This window comes from Phragmites australis, chromosome 15 (genome assembly GCF_958298935.1).
Source record: "Phragmites australis chromosome 15, lpPhrAust1.1, whole genome shotgun sequence".
Lineage (NCBI taxonomy): Eukaryota > Viridiplantae > Streptophyta > Magnoliopsida > Poales > Poaceae > Phragmites > Phragmites australis.
In genome coordinates, this window is record NC_084935.1 from 9,911,367 (window position 1) to 9,928,947 (window position 17,581).

General features: G+C 42.4%; 3 protein-coding genes across 4 annotated transcripts; 2 read left to right on the forward strand and 1 right to left on the reverse strand.

The window, feature by feature from the left end:
• Positions 1–439: 439 nt before the first annotated feature.
• Positions 440–1,468, forward strand: LOC133892117 (pentatricopeptide repeat-containing protein At1g05670, mitochondrial-like). The gene has a single exon (XM_062332853.1). The coding sequence runs from the start codon at positions 440–442 to the stop codon at positions 1,466–1,468; it is 1,029 nt and encodes a 342-aa protein (XP_062188837.1).
• A 1,659-nt stretch (positions 1,469–3,127) lies between these two features.
• Positions 3,128–11,807, forward strand: LOC133892518 (tRNA wybutosine-synthesizing protein 2/3/4). Of its 2 annotated transcripts, none has more exons than XM_062333355.1 (11): positions 3,128–3,649; positions 4,192–4,382; positions 5,275–5,600; positions 6,078–6,491; positions 6,652–7,806; positions 7,883–8,012; positions 9,429–9,664; positions 9,746–9,881; positions 9,961–10,037; positions 11,233–11,339; positions 11,452–11,807. In XM_062333355.1, the coding sequence occupies exons 1-11, from the start codon at positions 3,226–3,228 to the stop codon at positions 11,550–11,552; spliced, it is 3,297 nt and encodes a 1,098-aa protein (XP_062189339.1). In that variant the 5' UTR covers positions 3,128–3,225; the 3' UTR covers positions 11,553–11,807. The 2 variants fall into 2 exon arrangements, with proteins under 2 accessions (XP_062189339.1, XP_062189340.1); XM_062333356.1 differs by having other exon boundaries at positions 5,314–5,600.
• A 128-nt stretch (positions 11,808–11,935) lies between these two features.
• On the reverse strand, positions 11,936–17,224 carry LOC133892519 (calcium-dependent protein kinase 19). Its single transcript, XM_062333357.1, has 9 exons — positions 16,841–17,224; positions 15,252–16,045; positions 13,537–13,680; positions 13,283–13,435; positions 13,085–13,200; positions 12,849–13,016; positions 12,629–12,756; positions 12,314–12,413; positions 11,936–12,228 (listed from the first exon to the last, which is right to left on the reverse strand). The coding sequence occupies exons 2-9, from the start codon at positions 15,964–15,966 to the stop codon at positions 12,154–12,156; spliced, it is 1,599 nt and encodes a 532-aa protein (XP_062189341.1). The 5' UTR covers positions 15,967–16,045; positions 16,841–17,224; the 3' UTR covers positions 11,936–12,153.
• Positions 17,225–17,581: the final 357 nt, after the last annotated feature.

Sequence of the window (17,581 nt, forward strand, 5' to 3'; positions counted from 1 at the left end):
TCTCTTTTTTATTTTCCTCCTTATTCTCATTTTCTTATTTTCTCTCATCTTTAACAGCTTCTCTTTTAAAGGATTTATGGAAGAAAAAGAGCGAGAATCATATCTAAAAAATGACTTTAGAAATCCTTCGTAGTAAAAACTGTAAAGAGGAATCGTTAGAATGTTAAAAAGAGTGAAAATTCTTTTGCGAAGTGATTCTGGTTCATGAAGGGACTCGGTTAAGGAAGGTCTAATTCTCCATTGAATCTCTAGTTGCACCCGCAGCCATCGTATGCTCCTCCACCGAGCTGCCGCAGCCGCAACGAAGTGCTCCCCCTCTTTAGCCTGCGCGCGAGCCCTCCGTCACGAGGGCGTCGGCAGCTGTAGCCACTCCACCTCCTCCTTGCCCCCATGCCGTTGCGTCCACCGCCGCGCGCCGCTGGCTTCCTCTGAGGAACTCATGGCCACTGCCGCTCCCCGCCTGTTCCCGGATTACTACCCGCCTCGGCCTAACTCACCGGATGACGACGCCCTCGCGCGCCGCCTCTCTTCCGCCGTGCTAGCCTCGCTGGACCCTACCGCCGTCCCGTCGCTCCCCTTCCTACCCCTCCTCCGACCCCTCCACCTCCTCCTTGCTCTCCCTCTCTTGGCCTCCCATCCGCACATCACCCGCCTCCTCCTCCCGCTCCTCCTCGTCGTCCCCTCCTGGCCCCAGCAACACCCGCACACTCACCTCCTTCGGTGCTTCGCCGTCGCGGCCCACCTCGCAGTCCGCGATGACGGCGTCGCGGCCCACCTCGCAGTCCGCGATGACGGCGTCGCGCGCACCATCCTCGTGCGCGCCGTCCGCTTCCCGTCCCCTCACCGGCATTTCGTCGAGCACTTCATCTCCACCTACAAGGCATTCTCCTCCAATTCCGCCTCCTTCGACCTCCTCCTCCAGTGCCTCCCCTCGGCGCCCCTCTTCCGCCGCCTACGCCAATACAGCATCACCCCCTCCCTGGAGACCTGCAACGCCGTGTTTTCCCGCCTCCCGCTTGATGAAGCCATCGAGTTGTTTCAAGAATTCTCGGACAAGAACGTTTACTCCTACAATATACTCCTAAGAGCGTTGTGCAGTGCTGGCCGCATGAAGGATGCACGCCAACTATTTGATGAAATGGTGTCGCCCTTTGATGTTGTCACGTATGGGATTCTTGTCCATGGTGACTGTGCTCTTGGTGAGCTGGAAAATGCAGTGAAGTTGTTGGATGAAATGGTGGCAAGAGGGGTGGAGCCGAATGCGACAGTGTATACAAGTGTTGTTGCATTTTTATGCAAGAAAGGGCGGGCTTCAGATGCTTTAAGGGTTGTGGAGGATATGGTCCAGCGTAAGGTGATATTGGATGAGGTGGTGTACACGACGGTCTTGAGCGGTTTTTGCAGTAAAGGGGATTTGGCGGCTGCAAGAAGATGGTTTGATGAGATGCAAAAAAACTCAGGTATATGAGCCAAAAAGCTCCTCCAACAGAAACTAAAAAACGTTCTTAAAAAATAATTACACCAAAAAACACCTCCCAGCTCGCAATATGTAGTGAACCCTAATCAGACTCTCGGTCGGCGAAATCCTCAATCCCACGCTTGTCCTGCGCTTCGCGCACCCACAGCGGAGCGCTCCCCGATGGGGCGGCTGCTTTGCACGCCCCCCGCAGCTCAGCGAGTGGTGGTGCGTCACGAGGGCATCGTTTGGCAGCGGGCGGTTGCGGCACTTGCCGGGCGAGGGCGGCAGGCTGCGACCCTGTGGCGGGCAGACGAGGGTGAGATCGGAGCACCGGTGAGGGGCCTTGACGGTGTGACAAATTCGGCGGCTAGCGATGGCTTTGTGGAGGCGGGCGTTCGGTGGTGCCGCACATGGTCGCGGCTCTGTGGAGGTGGCCGAGGGGATCCCGCTGGAGGCATCTGATATTGTTTGCTCTCTTTGTTGAGGAAGAAGGCTACGGTGGGAGCTGGGAGACCGGATAAGGTACCTTTTTTGTTTTTATTGTTACAAATAGACTGTGATGATGATAGTTACTGCAAATTGCTTGATCTTGTAGTCCTTTACAAACCATATTACATCAAAACACATGAATACTAATTTTTCCACTAGTAAAATAGCAGGCTATTTGTGGTGATTGAAGGCCGTATGTCAACTTTCCACTTACGTAATTATGATGCATTGGCAACTGCATATTTGAGTTTGGAACGACATAATTCAGTGCACTTCTCCTATAGTCCATGAAATGTTGCCTTAGTTTTGCCAACATTAACTGTACATGGGGTATTGTTTGCTTAGCTGTTGTAATCTTATGACTACTGCAATTTATTTGTTATGTGCAATGTATAGTTTTGGATAATGCAATTTAATGAACCGATGCATATGCTGCAATTTACTAAATATATTGCATATGAATAATGGACGAGTTCTATGTTAATTTGTTGCTTAGTGACAACCATTTACTTAGATTAGAATGAAGACATGAAATGGTTAGCCCATCTAAACAGTAACAATCACTATTTAAAGAAGCGACTCCCGTTGTGAGACCAAATCAGAAAAGATCTAAGAATTTTAGTAAAAAGGAAGATGAATTATTGGTATCGTTATGACTGAATATTAGTATGGATGCTGTTTAAGGCAACGATCAATCATGGTCTACATATTGGAAGTAAATTTATGATTACTTCCACTCCAACAAAGACTTTAATTTAGATCGCAATCAAAGTTCCCTAATACATCGTTGGTCTCATATTCAAGAAAATGTAAATAAGTTTGCTGGCTATCTTTCCCGGATTGAGGGGCGAATATAAAGCAGGGTTACAATTGAAGATAATGTTAGAATATCTGTCTTTAATTTGGTAGATGTCTTAATTACTTTATGTTTAAAAATAGTTATTAAAAATATTGTGGTTTGAATTATAGTCGTTTAAAAATATAGTCGTTGAGATATATGGAGTCAGATTTGATGAGTTTATTTGAGAGTGCAGCTATATTAAGAGAAAATATTATTAGAAAGACTTTTTATATGAAGTTTTTGGTAGTGACTTTTTGGGAGCGTGTTGGAGTTACCCTTATTATTGTAGACAATATGAAAGGCCCAAAATTCATTTCAATCCTCTAAAAGAAAAGAAAAACTCGCAGCCTCCCTAAACGGCTAAACCTCGGAAGAGCCCAACCCAAACCCTAGCACTAGTATCTTGCGAGAGGCAACCCCCCCTCACCTTCGACCCATGGACTTCGCTCGCCGTAAGGCGACGGCGCTGGCCGCGCTCTCCTCGCCGGCGCCGGACAAGTCCCCGAAGGGCGGCGTGGACGCCCCCATCGCCCCGCTCCTCGACGCCCTCAACTCCCACCCGGACCTCTTCACCACCTCCTCGTGCTCCGGTCGCGTCTCCGTCCTCGCGCAGCCGCAGGAGGGCCAGGGTCCCAAGCCGAAGAAGAAAGCCCGGGGCGGTGGGTGGGTGTACGTGTCGCACGACCCCGCCGACCCGGATGCCGTGGTGGAGCTACTGTTTGGCGGGAGCGGGTCGGAAGGGGCGGGGGACGAACTTGTGTTCAGGTTCGAGCCGATGATCGTGGCGGTTGAGTGCAGGGATGCTGCTTCTGCGGCGGCGCTCGTGGCCGCCGCGGTCAGCGCGGGTTTTCGGGAATCAGGTGAGTGGGCTTGGGCATCTGGGGCTTTAACCGTTTCAGGAGAGTTGAAGCTCGCCTGTCTTCTTCTGCCCTGTGCGTATGTTACTTAAGTTTATATCCTTTTAAATAGCTTGGTTTAGTGGAGTCTTACGGGGTGATTTGTTGAAATGTTGGCTAAAGATTTGATTTTCCTCAAGCAGTTTAGCGGTGTATCCTGGGATATATAGCCAGTGTTACGCAACATGACTTCAATCCATTGCAACGTGGAGTTATTTGTGAATCCTTTTGGGATTGGTTAGGCTTCATTTTGCTCAGGTTTCCACAAATCAGGCTATAGAAAAATATAGTTTTTGGCAGTGATGAATGCTTATGGGAGTGATAGCTTTTACCTGAAATAGTAATGTAACTACCAACGCTAAGATTCGTCCACCATGAAAGATGAATTGTGGTGTGCATGTTGTGTCATATTTGTATGATGTTTTCACTTGGTTTGGTGTGATTATTCCTATTTTTAGGAATTTCAGATCAAATTAGTTGGATAAAATGATTGATTCCATTTTTAGGTATCACGGGTTTACAGAAACGTGCAATGGTAGCAATAAGATGCTCCATTCGTATGGAAGTGCCGCTGGGGCAGACTGGTGAACTTGTTGTTTCTCCTGAGTATGTCCGATACCTTGTTAGAATTGCCAATGGTAAAATGGAGGCAAACAAAAAGCGAATGGATGGTTTCCGAGATCTTTTGCAGACTAAGGTACTGAGCTATTTTGTGATCATCAACTTTGGTTGCTAACACACACAATGTTTCTCCCTCCGATTCTGCAAGTCCTGTCATTGTTGCTCACTTGTTTGTTAGAGTGTGCATGATAACATATGTTTGTTAATGAGCTGAGTAAGTTTTTCAAGCAGATGGCAAAAGTTACTTCTCAATTTACAAATAATTGCCAAATAAGTCATTTCTCCTCCATTATCCATGATATGTGTTTTGTAGAAATTTCTAACTTTATTCAAATCCCACCCTTCACCCAAAAAATGTCATCCTGGACATTTGCACAGTCCCCAAAATTCAACTCTGATCCCAGCCCTTTTTACAGTATATTTGTAGACCCTAATAAAGGTATCCGAAATGTGTTTTGAGACAAGTCTATCCATATTTCTATATGCCCAATCTGTTCTTCATTAAAATTCAAAATAGTTTTTGCTTCATGTTTTTTGATTGGTTGTAGTTCCTGAGCAGGCACTAGTTTTGGGCTAAACAATTTTGCTTTGTTTGTGCCAGTGGGTCCCTCCTGCTGTTGGAGCTTTTGTAGTTTCTGCTACAGGGTGTTATGACTGGTTGTAGTTCTAGAGCTGGTTCCTTGTGGTGGGACTCTGGCCTCTGGTGATTTGATCAGAGAAAACCAGTTGTAAAAGTTTACTTCTTAAAATACATAAATACTCCACACTATTGTGTATTTTTTATGCTATGTTTATAAAAATCAATGGTCAATGAAAATTTTAGAAAGCCATCTTAGCTGTGCGGTTGGTTAATAAGCAAACATTTTAGCCACGCATCAAGACTACCTTCTTTGTTTTACCTTAGATTACAATTTAGTTGATTTTGTACCATAGCGGCCTAAATTGTTCTGATGTTATTACTTCCTCAGATTTTTCTTTTAAAATGTTGGTTCCTATCGAACTGCCAGGGTTTGGCAGGTTCATCAGGGTTGTTAAACCATTTTAACGGAAGTGACGGTCAGTCTGTTGGTCATGGGACTTCCTTGGGTCCTGAAGTTCAGATGCCATTAGATAAAAGTGCCAAGAAAAATGATGAATACTTGGTTACAAAAAGGAGAAATGGCAGCCATAATTGTGATGCTGATGATAAAGGTGATAGTGAATTTGGTGAGCATTCAATAGAAGCGCTATATTATGAAAATCAAGACTCTACATGCAGCAAGGGTGTCAAGCATGGTTTTGGTAATGCTAAACGGCATGTTCTCTTATCTCTTTTCTCTTATATTGTACTTATTTTTCCTATTTCATAGATTGACATGTAAATTTATTGGTCTGTTGGGTCCTGAAATGGATGTTTGACATAACTTGTTTCCTTCAAAAAAGTGCATTACGGTACATGCTAGGTTTGTGTGTTGGACCCACTGACTTTGTTCTGTATGTTGTTTATATATGTTATGTTTTCAGTATTATCTTGTTTAACATGAGCTGAACTAAGAGAAAGAAATCGAGTTCCACCAGGTTTTGCTACACATGCTCATTTTGACTTGTAGAAGGTGAAGGTTAGCGATGGTGTTGTGCTACTAAACCATGATTTTTCTGCACTATTTAATGAACAGATAGGCACCAACTCATTTCTGTTATTCCGTAATTTTTGTTAATTATGCTTTAGTTTTCTGACTCATGATTCAGTATCTCTGAGCTTTTGATTGAACCTTGTTTATCTTTTCTGTAGATTAATACAGGAGGAATTGTCAGAAACTAAAAATTGTCATCTTTTTACTGCTGCATTGAATGTTAGTGGTGAATCAATTGAGAAGCTCTTCTTATGGGGCCAATCCGCTTGTGCGTTTACTGTTGGAGTAGAGCAACAGGTCCTAACTTTTGGTGGTTTTGGAGGACCAGGAAGGCATGCAAGAAGAAATTATTCTCTTCTGCTTGATCACAAATCTGGTTTGTTGACAGAATTGAACTTTAAAGAGTCTCCTTCACCACGGATGGGTCATACAGTTACTGCAGTTGGTAATAGCATTTACGTTATTGGAGGTAGAGGTGGTCCTTCAGAAACCCTTGGTGATGTCTGGGTTTTGCAAAGCACTGAGAATACATGGTCAAGACTGGAGTGCAGTGGAAGTTTCTTCCGTCCAAGGTACTGTTTAGATGAAGTTCCTTATCTCTGTCCTCCATTTCCTTTACATAATTTGCTCTTGCTAACTCAACATTAAAAACACTAGTGGTAAATATTAAATAGCTACATTAGTGTGTATGTCTCTATTCTTTTCATGGAAGTTCTGTGTTTATGCATGCAGGCACCGACATGCTGCCGCTGCAGCAGCTTCAAAAATATACGTCTTTGGTGGACTCAGTAATGAAGGTATATATTTTTGTATGAATATATTGGACACAAAAAGTATGCAATGGAGTGTGCTTAATGGTTCTGGTGAATGGCCATGTGCTCGACATTCACATTCTCTTGTGTCTTATGGTTCGAAGCTATTCATGTATGGAGGTCATGATGGTCAACGAGCACTGAAAGACTTCTATAGTTTTGATACAACAACACTTGCATGGAACAAGGAAAGCACAAATGGGGAAACTCCGTCACCTAGGTTTTCACATTGCATGTTCATCTACAATAATTATCTTGGGATCCTTGGTGGTTGCCCTATTACTGAATACAATCAAGAAGTTGCATTTCTGAACTTAAAGCATCGAGTTTGGTTTTGTGTCTCTATTCCATTGTTACGCCAATGCCTCTGTGTCCGTAGCTCATCGGTTATCATTGGAGATGATCTTGTTATCATAGGTGGTGGTGCATCATGCTATGCATTTGGGACCAAATTCAATCAACCGATAACAATTGATCTGCATTCAGTGGAGTCAATTTTTAAACATGATGACAAGAAGGATGACATGGTTACACAAAGTTGTGATGCAATATCTACTGTTGATTTGCCAAGAGATGAACAAAATGGCATCTTTGATCATGATATGAAGTCAAAAGGTGATGCTCCTTCTGGTGACTTTACTGATTCTGGTCCTGTGGTTCTTCAGCTGGAAAAGAAGTATGCCAAATTAGCAAAGGACATTCTTAAAAAGTTTGGATGGTTGGATCTTTCCAGAAAAGTTCGAGTGAGCCATGATAACAGCCATGTTCTTTTTCCTGTTAGCGAAGCTTTCCATGTCCTAAATGCTGATGAGCATCTCAAGATGACACATGATGATTCATGTGCCTTTGGAGAACCATTGGCATTTCTTACTGAAAAGAAGCTTGTCGGAGATAACCTATCTCCTCAGAAGGCATTGGAAGTTTTGTCATCTTGCCATGGTTCTTTTTTGAAAGATGAACTAGCTGTCAGCCACAAACCTTTAAAGTCTCCTCAAAACATCATGAAAGAACTGGTGTCTTCTCTACTGGAAAGAAAAGGAATGCCCCCTCAGTTGCTGGAGCAGCTTCCAACTAGGTTCGTTTTCTCTGATGAAAAAAATCCATCGTTATTACGAGTATGGTTGCTTGCTTAGTTCCATTCTGATTTGTAGGTGGGAGACCCTTGGCAATATCATCATACTTCCAAAGACATGTTTTAAGGATCCATTGTGGGAATCAGTTAGCAAGGAACTTTGGCCACTAGTTGCCAGGTCACTTGGTGCACAACGTCTTGCACGCCAAGTAAGTACTGGCTGGACTCTCGGTTTCTGTGTTGTTCCAAAGACACCAATTTTTTTTGTGTAACTGAATGATAATGTTAGTTGTGCTGCTGCTACGCTTAAAGTCAGTACCTTGTGTGTGCATACGGTCTGTCCCATGCCTAATTGCATCTCAACCTTAGGTAGTGCTTCTCTAATAATTTGTGATTTGTGGCATGCATTTGATTACCCTACAAAGCATTTTCTTATCTTGGTGTAACACCTTGGGAACCACACTACCCCAGGATGCTACGAAGCTACGCCTACGACCAGCCGGATCATAAGAAAATCCGCCAGCACCTCCCAAGAAAAGAGGGACTACATGGAAGCATATAACATACAATATATAAGGAGATAATAAAACAGCATAAAAGATAACACAATAACATCCTTTATCAACTTAGCTTTGAATTCTCAAACCTCACAAAAGCCAACCACGATCTAGCATCATTATAGTCCTCAACGATTGAGAGAAAGAAACAATTTAAATTCTCTAACTTTCTACATCAAAACTTATGAAAACTTGTATAATGGTGCCGTGCTGCTCTACCCTTTCCAAGCATGCTCAAGGACGATCTGAGAAACAGAATACAAGGGTGAGATAAAATCTTAGCGAGCAAACTGTTTAACAAGTTAAATAAACTACGATTGATTAAATATCAATTTAAACACTAATGGTACAAAGATAAAGTATCCACACTTAATTCTCGTTAATCATGCTATAGTATAATTCATATCCAAAACCTCAAATATTAAACCAGCATCCACAAATGTATATTTGTGGATGCTGGTATATTTGTGGATGCTGGTTTAGCAGTTGAGGTTTTGGATATGAATGATGTTATAGTGTGGTTGACGAGAATTAATTGTGGATACTTTATCTTTGTACCATGAGTGTTTAAATTGATGTTTAATCAACCGTAGTTTATTTAACTTGTTAAACAATTTGCTTGCTAAGATTTTATCTCTCCCCCGTATTCTCTTTCCCAAGTCGTCTTTGAGCATGCTTGGAAAGGGTAGAGCAGCATGACACCATTACACAAGTTTTGATGTAGAAAGTTAGAGGATTTAAATTGTTTCTTTCTCTCAATCGTTGAGGACTATACTTTAATGATGCTAGATCGTGGTTGGCTTGAGTGAGGTTTGAGAATTCAAAGTTAAGTTGATAAAAGTTGTCAGTGTGTTGTCTTTTATGTTGCTTTATTATCTCCTTGTATATGATATGTTGTGTGCTTCCGCGTAGTCCCTCTTTTCTGGGGGAGGTGCTGCTGGATTTTCTTGTGATCTGATTGCTTGCAGGTGTAGCTTTGTAGCATCCCGGGTTAGTGTGGTTCCCTGGGTGTTACAGTTGGGGATGCCCCTTTCAAGATGATTCATTCAGTCTCCCTTCTTTTGGCAGGGTAAAATCATGGCAAATGGTACAAGAGATAGTACACTGGAACTTCTTGTGGGCGATAATGGATGGGTTACCCATCATGAAAATGGCATCTGTTATTCGCTTGATGCAACAAAATGCATGTTTTCTTCTGGTAATCGTTCGGAGAAGCTTCGCATGGGACAGCTTAACTGTAGAGATGAGGTGGTGGTGGACTTGTTTGCTGGAATTGGATACTTTGTTCTTCCATTTCTTGTGAAGTATGTTCACTGCGACAGGCCTTGGTCAAATGATGTTTGATTTTACAAAAAAATCCTGTTCTTAATCTCTTGCACTTGCAGGGCTAATGCCAAGTTAGTTTATGCATGTGAATGGAATCCACATGCTCTGGAGGCTCTTTGCCGCAATGTCAGTGACAACCATGTAGAAGATCGATGTATTGTACTCGAAGGAGATAACCGTGTGACAGCACCCAAAGTATGTACTGGACAAATTTCATCTTTTGAGCTAATACTTTCAGTAGGATGTCCTCTTATCATTTTTCTTCCTGAATTAGGGTGTTGCTGATCGAGTTTGTCTTGGATTGTTACCCTCAAGTGAATGTAGCTGGGCCACTGCTGTTACAGCTTTGAGGTGATCCCTCCACACACCACCTGAGTTGTTTCAGTTATGCTTATTCCATTCTAGGTTTCTTGTAGTATTGCAACAAGATTTTATATGTAGAGGCCTAGGTAGCATGCCTTGGCCTCCTTTAGTGGGACCAGCTGAGGTTATTGTTTTTGTTGTGACACAAGTGGCAGCAACGTTCAAGAATCAAGAAGAGTTAGTATTGTTTTAGTTCATTTTATTAAGGAGTCTGGTTGTGTTCGGGAGTCAGTTTGGGAAGTTGGATGTGCCTTTATCTTTTGGAAAGTGGTGTGCATTGTGCAAATCTTTTAGGATTGGTTAGTTTGTACCAGCCTACCAGGCTAGGGATTATTGAGTCCATATGAATCAAGATAGTCCTTATAAAAGATAGCATCATACCCCTGCTACTCTTTTAAGCAAAAAGAAGTCTCCTTCTAATAATTGTTATTCTCAAACCCCTCTAGTTTCTCTCTTCTACCCCTGCTACTCTTTTCTAATCACCAACCTTGGCACCTACTTGCCATGGAGCCCACACCTGCCAGTTCAGTATCCCTACAACCTTTATCCCTACAACCTTTGCAGCAAAGGGGCCCACAACAGTTTCCCAGCAAAATATTAACTAAGACAATTCTTGCCAGAATCCTAATTATCATTAGCCAGCTTATTCTTGTAAGATTTTATAAACTGCTTGGTTCCCTTGGGTTACCATAATCCTGCCGATGACTGGTAACGTGAGGAAAAATGTTCTTTTGCAATTCTGGTTCTAAGCAAACTCGACTTAGAGGTACTTGTCTGACATATCCCAAAAACATGCATACAAGCTAAGTTTTACATGCTAACAAGTAACAAGAATAATCAGTAGCATCTCTGTTTGGTTTTTTTTTGGCAAACTGAAAATGCCTGCATGGCAGTGCTTTCACTGTGCCGGACATGGAACATGCTGAGCTGATGTTATTTTTTTTGCAAGGCAATATAGCACAAATGAGAAGTGTACTTGACTCTTGTTTACACTGAGATATTGGAATAAGTGGCCTCACTAGGAAATAATTTGTCTATACTTTTCGATGTGGTATTGGAATGTTGCCAAAAAAAACACAACCAAAACAAAAGAAGACTGGACAATTCACTAGGTTGTTTTGTCAATTTGCTGGATGCACAACGAACATCTCATGTCCAGATTCTATTCTGTTACTATATGTAGGGTTGATGGAGGCATATTGCATATACATGGGAATGTCAATAACTCGGATGAGACACGCTGGTTGGACAATGTTGTTGAATCTATCAGTAATATTGCCAAAGCTCGTGGTAAAAATTGTGACGTTTATGTTTTGATCTGTTGCCAAGCATTTGCTATATTGTTCTCCAAGCGTTAAAATTCTATTCTTACATATGCCATTTCTTGTCATTTGTGTGCCAGGACTATCTTGGAACGTCACGGTGGAGCATGTTGAACGTGTCAAATGGTACGGACCACATATTCGACACCTTGTAGTTGATGTTAGATGCCGACCAATGTAACGAACCAAACGCCTTCAGAAAATGCCTGTGTACTACCTGGGATGCAATGATACAACAGTTTTTTGTTCGGATGTGTTTTAGCCCAAGCGTTCCTTCACTCTCTTAGTCATCAGGGAGTATGGTTCTGTTGTAACCTTTAAAAGCATGCTCAGGTTCTGAACTCCAATTCAGAATTGCATAGCAACAGCGAAGTTGTATTCTTGGACCGAATGTTTTTATGTATCCTATTTCTTATAAGATACTTTTCGTGGTCTCCGAACATTTGTACTACTAGATTTTGCAGTGGCTGATGACTGATGGCACTGCACAGCGCCAGGTATTGCGTTGATTTTGGTGAAATTCATGCGGCCAAACAACTGAAAGCGAATAATTTAACAGCGGAATTTGAGGGGCAAAAATGCGCTTTTTATTGGATGTACTTGCTTAAACAAGCTTACAAAAGAAAGGACGGACGTTCAAAATACTAGAAAACAAACACGAGCAAAACCAGATATACACAATCATCTCTCAACAACGAAATAGCAACCTTGAAAAAAAGAAAATAACTTGAGCCTCATTGGTACAGTTACTAATGGTACGCCATTTCTACAAAGGGAACAGGCTACTTGAGCCTCATTGGCTGCTGCATCCCTCCTCTCATCATAGCGCAGAATTCCTCGTAGTTGATCCTCCCATCCTGTGATAGGCAAATGACCAGCATCAAGAAGTGTGGAGAAATAAACATAGTGCAGGTGCAAAACGATAGCGTGTTTAAAGCTTACATTGTCCGTGTCAACTTCTGATATGATCTCCTTTATTGTGCTCGTGTCGCCCATTTCATGCTCGATCAAAGCAGATTCTAGTTCATCTCTCGTGATGAAGCTGCATAAAATCAAGGTAACCCTCTATGTCAATGATGACTGGTTTCCGCACAGGTTTACAACCATAATTTCTTCTAAAATGTGGTACAAGACTATTGAGAAATCAGCGGTGTTAATAAATGTGAACCTTTGATACTGATACATAATTGATAGTATAAGCAGGGTTTGATGGAAGATCACGTTAGCCTTTGAGAAGTGCCAATTTAAAATGCTCACCCGCTGTTATCTTTATCAAAGTACTGGAATGCCTTAAACAAATGCTCATCTCTTTCGAGCTTGTGTCTGTGCATTGTGGCAGTGATGAACTCAACATAGTCAATGGATCCATTCCCATCAACATCAGCCTGGAACATGGTCAAAAGGTAAGCATGTAAAATAAGATCATGATTTTTTAAAAGACTGTAACATAGTTCTAGATTAGAACATAGTCACATACAGCTTCCATCAACTGTTTTACTTCAGCTTCTGACAGCTTTGATCCAAGTTTCGCTAATCCTGCTTTGAGTTCTTCGTATGTGATCGTGCCACTGTTGTCTGTGTCCATGTTCATGAACATTTGCTTCAGGCCCTTGATCTCTTCCTCATTAAGGTTTGAAGCGATAACCTGCATATACATTTGTTAATACTGAGAAGAAAAATCAGCTAGTGAAGCATCACTATGAAGATAATAACCTTCAGAGCCATCTTTTTCAGCTTATTCATTGCTCTGAACTGCTTCATCCTAGAAAGAACAGCACTGTCAATAGGCTTGTCAGATGCGTCTCCACCTTCTCTGAGCCATGGATGTTCTGATCAAGCATTTAATGCACAAAACATTAGTTTTTCCAATGTCGCTAAAATTTGGAAGTAATGCACTGCTAAGAAGCTTACGAAGAACTTGAGCTGAAGTAAGTCTTTTCTTTGGATCTCGTGTCAACATCTTTCTAACCAGGTCTTTGGCACTCTCAGAAATTGATGGCCACGGCTGACTTTCAAAGTCAATCTCCTCATGCAGAATAGCATCAAATATTCCCTTTTCAGTTTCTACACAGCAAAACAGAGGATAAATAACAAAATAAGACAACATTGCTGCCTATTAGTGTACATGAATTCAAAGTAAAAATGGTTCTTAGAGGTAAATGTACCAGCCCAAAATGGAGGCACTCCACTGAGAAGAATGTACAAGACAACACCTGCACTCCAAACATCTATCTCTTTTCCATAGCTCCGCCTAAGGACTTCAGGAGCAACATAATAAGCACTTCCAACAATGTCCTTGTACATTTTTCCTGATATGTTTGAAAGGCAGTTAGTATAGAGATAATGAGAGATCCAAAAGTTGAAAATTCAGGGTCTTGTGGTGTCAATCGCCAAAAAATTTACTAGAGTTTTTTTTACACCAAGTTATCTTTGATTAAGAAACATTAAAAAATTTAAATACTGGAGATGACCAATGAAAATGTACAAGGAAAATAAAACAGAAGAATAGTCAACATCCCCACCACCAAAACCAACAACAAGCAACTGTCATACATTCTACAATTGCTACCATCAGCAACAACAATATTTATATATCTCCCCAAGTAAAAGTATTGCCACTAAGAGGGCAATGAAATGATCAATAGCGACTGAGCTTCTCAAAACAGTCAGAAATAAAAGTTGTTGTGTTAGGATAATCATCTGCCATGAGGATAGCCGGGCGATGTTGGCTACTAAGGGAAGGATTAGATCATATATTAGGGAGACAGAATATTAGGGGAGACTTAAAAGAAGGGGATCGGGAACTAGATTGGTTTCTCTTGCTTGATTACAATGGATATTCCCTCTTTTTTATAGGAGCCGACCCTAACAATTTAAACTAACTAATCTAATCTGATCCCTAACATCTAATCTTATCTCTAACCTGTTGCTACAGTACGCGAGTTGATACAGCAGCGCGAATTGATACAGTACCACTGGTGTTACAGTGCTGGTGCTACTGTTTACGTTCGTTGAGCTTTCATTAGTGGTTTCCCACTGACATAGAACCAGCTGTATACTTTTTAGAGCTAACCCCACCGACTGTGCGTGGGAAAAAACACCAGTTTTGGCTGGCTCTCTGAAGCAAGGTGAGATCAACAGCCTTTTCAAGTTATCAAAAGTATCATGACACTATATGTTTACACTTTACATTGACAGAGGATTTCCCATAACCCGTCCAAAATGGTGTGCATTGGTGTCAGGTGCAAGAATAACTATATGTAGCACGTGATTGTTTTGTTAGTTTGAATTAGGTTCGGTTTAGGAGATAAGATAGAGTTTGGTTAGTTTAAATCAGGAGAATTAGAGATAAGATTAAGATTAGAGATATATATTCCAAAATTAGGAGATAAGAACATAAGATAGAGTTGGATTTAAACTAGAGATTAGATTAGAGATAGAGTTGGTTTGAATGGAGTCTTTGTAGGCCAGCTGGCCGGCTATATATACACAGCGCCAACGGTGATTAATCAATGAATCAAGCATGAGAAATCAATCTAGTTCCCGGTCCCTTTCTTCTATGTCTTCCCTATAGTTCTAAGTCTCCCCAACCTATAGTCCAATGCCTCCCCTAGTAGCCGATACCACCCGGCTATCCCCCGGTGGTGTTTACCCTAACAATTGTCCACAGCTTGAAATAAAAAGCAGTATACAATCCAAACCTCGAAATCAGAGTATGTGTGAAATACTAGCCTTATCTGGGTAGTTCAGCAATATGAAAATTACCACCAGCCCAAGAACCTCAACAGATCAAAGTTGAGAAATATATGTCTAACTGCTATTATATTCAACAAACAATGCAGTTCTCAAGCATACACAAGATCATATATATTCGCATTACCTTCTTCAATGAAGACTGAAAGACCAAAATCTGTGGCCTTGAGCATTGCGTTCTCCTCCTTGGTTGCGAGCAAGAAGTTCTCTGGCTTCAGATCACGATGCATCACTCCCATGAAGTGGCAAATGTTGACAACATTCACAACTGCCCTGCATATCGTAGCAGCCGCGCGCTCTGAGTAGTGCCCCTTAGCAATGATCCGATCGAACAGCTCCCCACCTGCGCAGAGCTCCATCACCACATGCACATTGCTCTTATCCTCGTACGCCCCCCGGAACTCAACTATGTTTGGTTGTCCAGACAGGTGCTGCATGATCTGGATCTCCCTGCGTATGTCCTCCCTGTCCGCCTTGCTGGTGAGCTTGCGCTTGGAGATGGACTTGCAAGCATACTGCCTACCAGATGCAATCTCAGTGCAGAGGTATGTCACCCCAAACTGGCCCCGGCCAAGCTCCTTGCCGAGGGAGTAGACCGAGCGCACATCCTCGTACTGCTTGCCAAGAATCGTGTCCGGTGTCGGCTTCGGTGGGACAACCACAGGAGGGACTACTGGAGGATTCATTGCTGGCGGTGTGTACCTCACCTCGGCCACCGCCGGAGGCTGAGTGTTGTAATTGGGTGGTGTCTGTGCTGGTTTTTGCTGGTGAGAATAGCCATAGCCATTGTTTCCTCCCCGACCAGAATCCGGGGCCGTAGCTCTGCTGCAACACTGCCCCATTTCTCTAATCAAATTCTTCCTTCCTGTTTTAAGTTTGCAATCTGATTGCTGAGCAGATGAGACCAGTCAAAAACAGAACCTGGAAGCATTCCAAGGAGGAGGGTAGTGTGTCAAAACAAAGCAAGCCAATCAAAAAACATTTATAGTGGAATTCACAAAATCATAATTCAAGAGGAAGTACCCAAAACTGGATCTACAAGCAAAACCAAACAATAGGGTTCAATAAAAACAGCAGAAGAATGTAAAAGAAGCAATGCAAACAATTGTCTTTGACACAACGTTGACCTCTTTCCACTCCCAATCCAATTCAAGAAAAACAAGCATTGCAAGGAAACAAGGTAGATGACCGCTCCCTTTGGTGACGCTGGACGCAATCAGTGAATCAGACGAGATAAGGATAGAATAATATTAGGTAAAAAAGAGACAAGGAAAGAGCCAGTGAAAGTAACAGCCTCAACAAGGCAGTCGGCACGCAGGGGAAAAGTAAAAGGAAGCCACAAAACCCAGGATGTGGTTTCGTAGAAATGGATCGACTGAGACAAGAGGAGAATATATAACAATTCCCAACTGCACTAAAATTTCCCTGTGCGAAAATTCTCAGTATCAGAAATCTACCGAATGGAAGAACAGAAACACAAAATTAAAGATGAACAATTTGCTAAGAGAGGAGGTATAGAAGTAAACTGCTTGGAATGAGTTCCATAGCTTACATCAAGCTAGCTGTATTGCACCACTTCAGATCCGGACACACAGGATTCTATTCTTAACCAAGTACGAACAACTAAGCCTCCAAGACGAAAGAAAGAAGTCATACCCAAACGAAATCACATAGCAAGCCTCTCGATCCAAGAAAACCAAGAACAGAGACGCGTACCTAGTGAAAAAAGAACAAAATTCCAACCTCAGAGCCCCGCAAAGCAAACACCTTTCCACCGATCCAGAGTGCATGAGCCGCTGGAGCTCGAGGTTTCTTCGAGAAGCACCGCGGCTTGGGAATTGGGTCTAAAGATCAAATCTTGGAGGAGCTGAGGAAGTAGGAGGACAGAGCAAGAACAGCTCGGCAGGCGGCCGCGGGGAGTGGATTGGAGGTGGTGGCCACCGCAATTGGCGCCCCTCGATCGTGACCGCGACTAATCCACACGGGCCCGGGACTAAAGATCTCGCGAGTAAAATATCCAAATTTCTCAAAGAAATACTAGTTTGAAAGGGACGAGAAATGGGGGCGGCGTGTTTGAGAAAAGTATGAAGCCTTGCCTTGCTGTCAATTTAGATAATTGCCTTGCTTCGCAGGACGGCAGCAAGGAGCCAAGGAAAAAAATGTAGTGGTGATTTTGCAAAAGGACCCTTTGTGTTCGCCTCTATTAGGAATTGACATATCTAGTTTCTTTAATATTAAAAAAGAGGGGGAAGTCCAATTTCTTACGCGCTACATGTTTTTCTGTTACGGAAATCATCCATTCTATGCTACCAAACTACTTCGTAGGGAGGGGAAAGTCTAATTTCTAACGCGCTACAGAAAACATACATTTTACTTCGTAGGTCCACTAGGCTCTAAACAAGTTGTTTTAGGATCCATGTCATAACTACAAGTGCATATGATATGGTTAAATTTTTA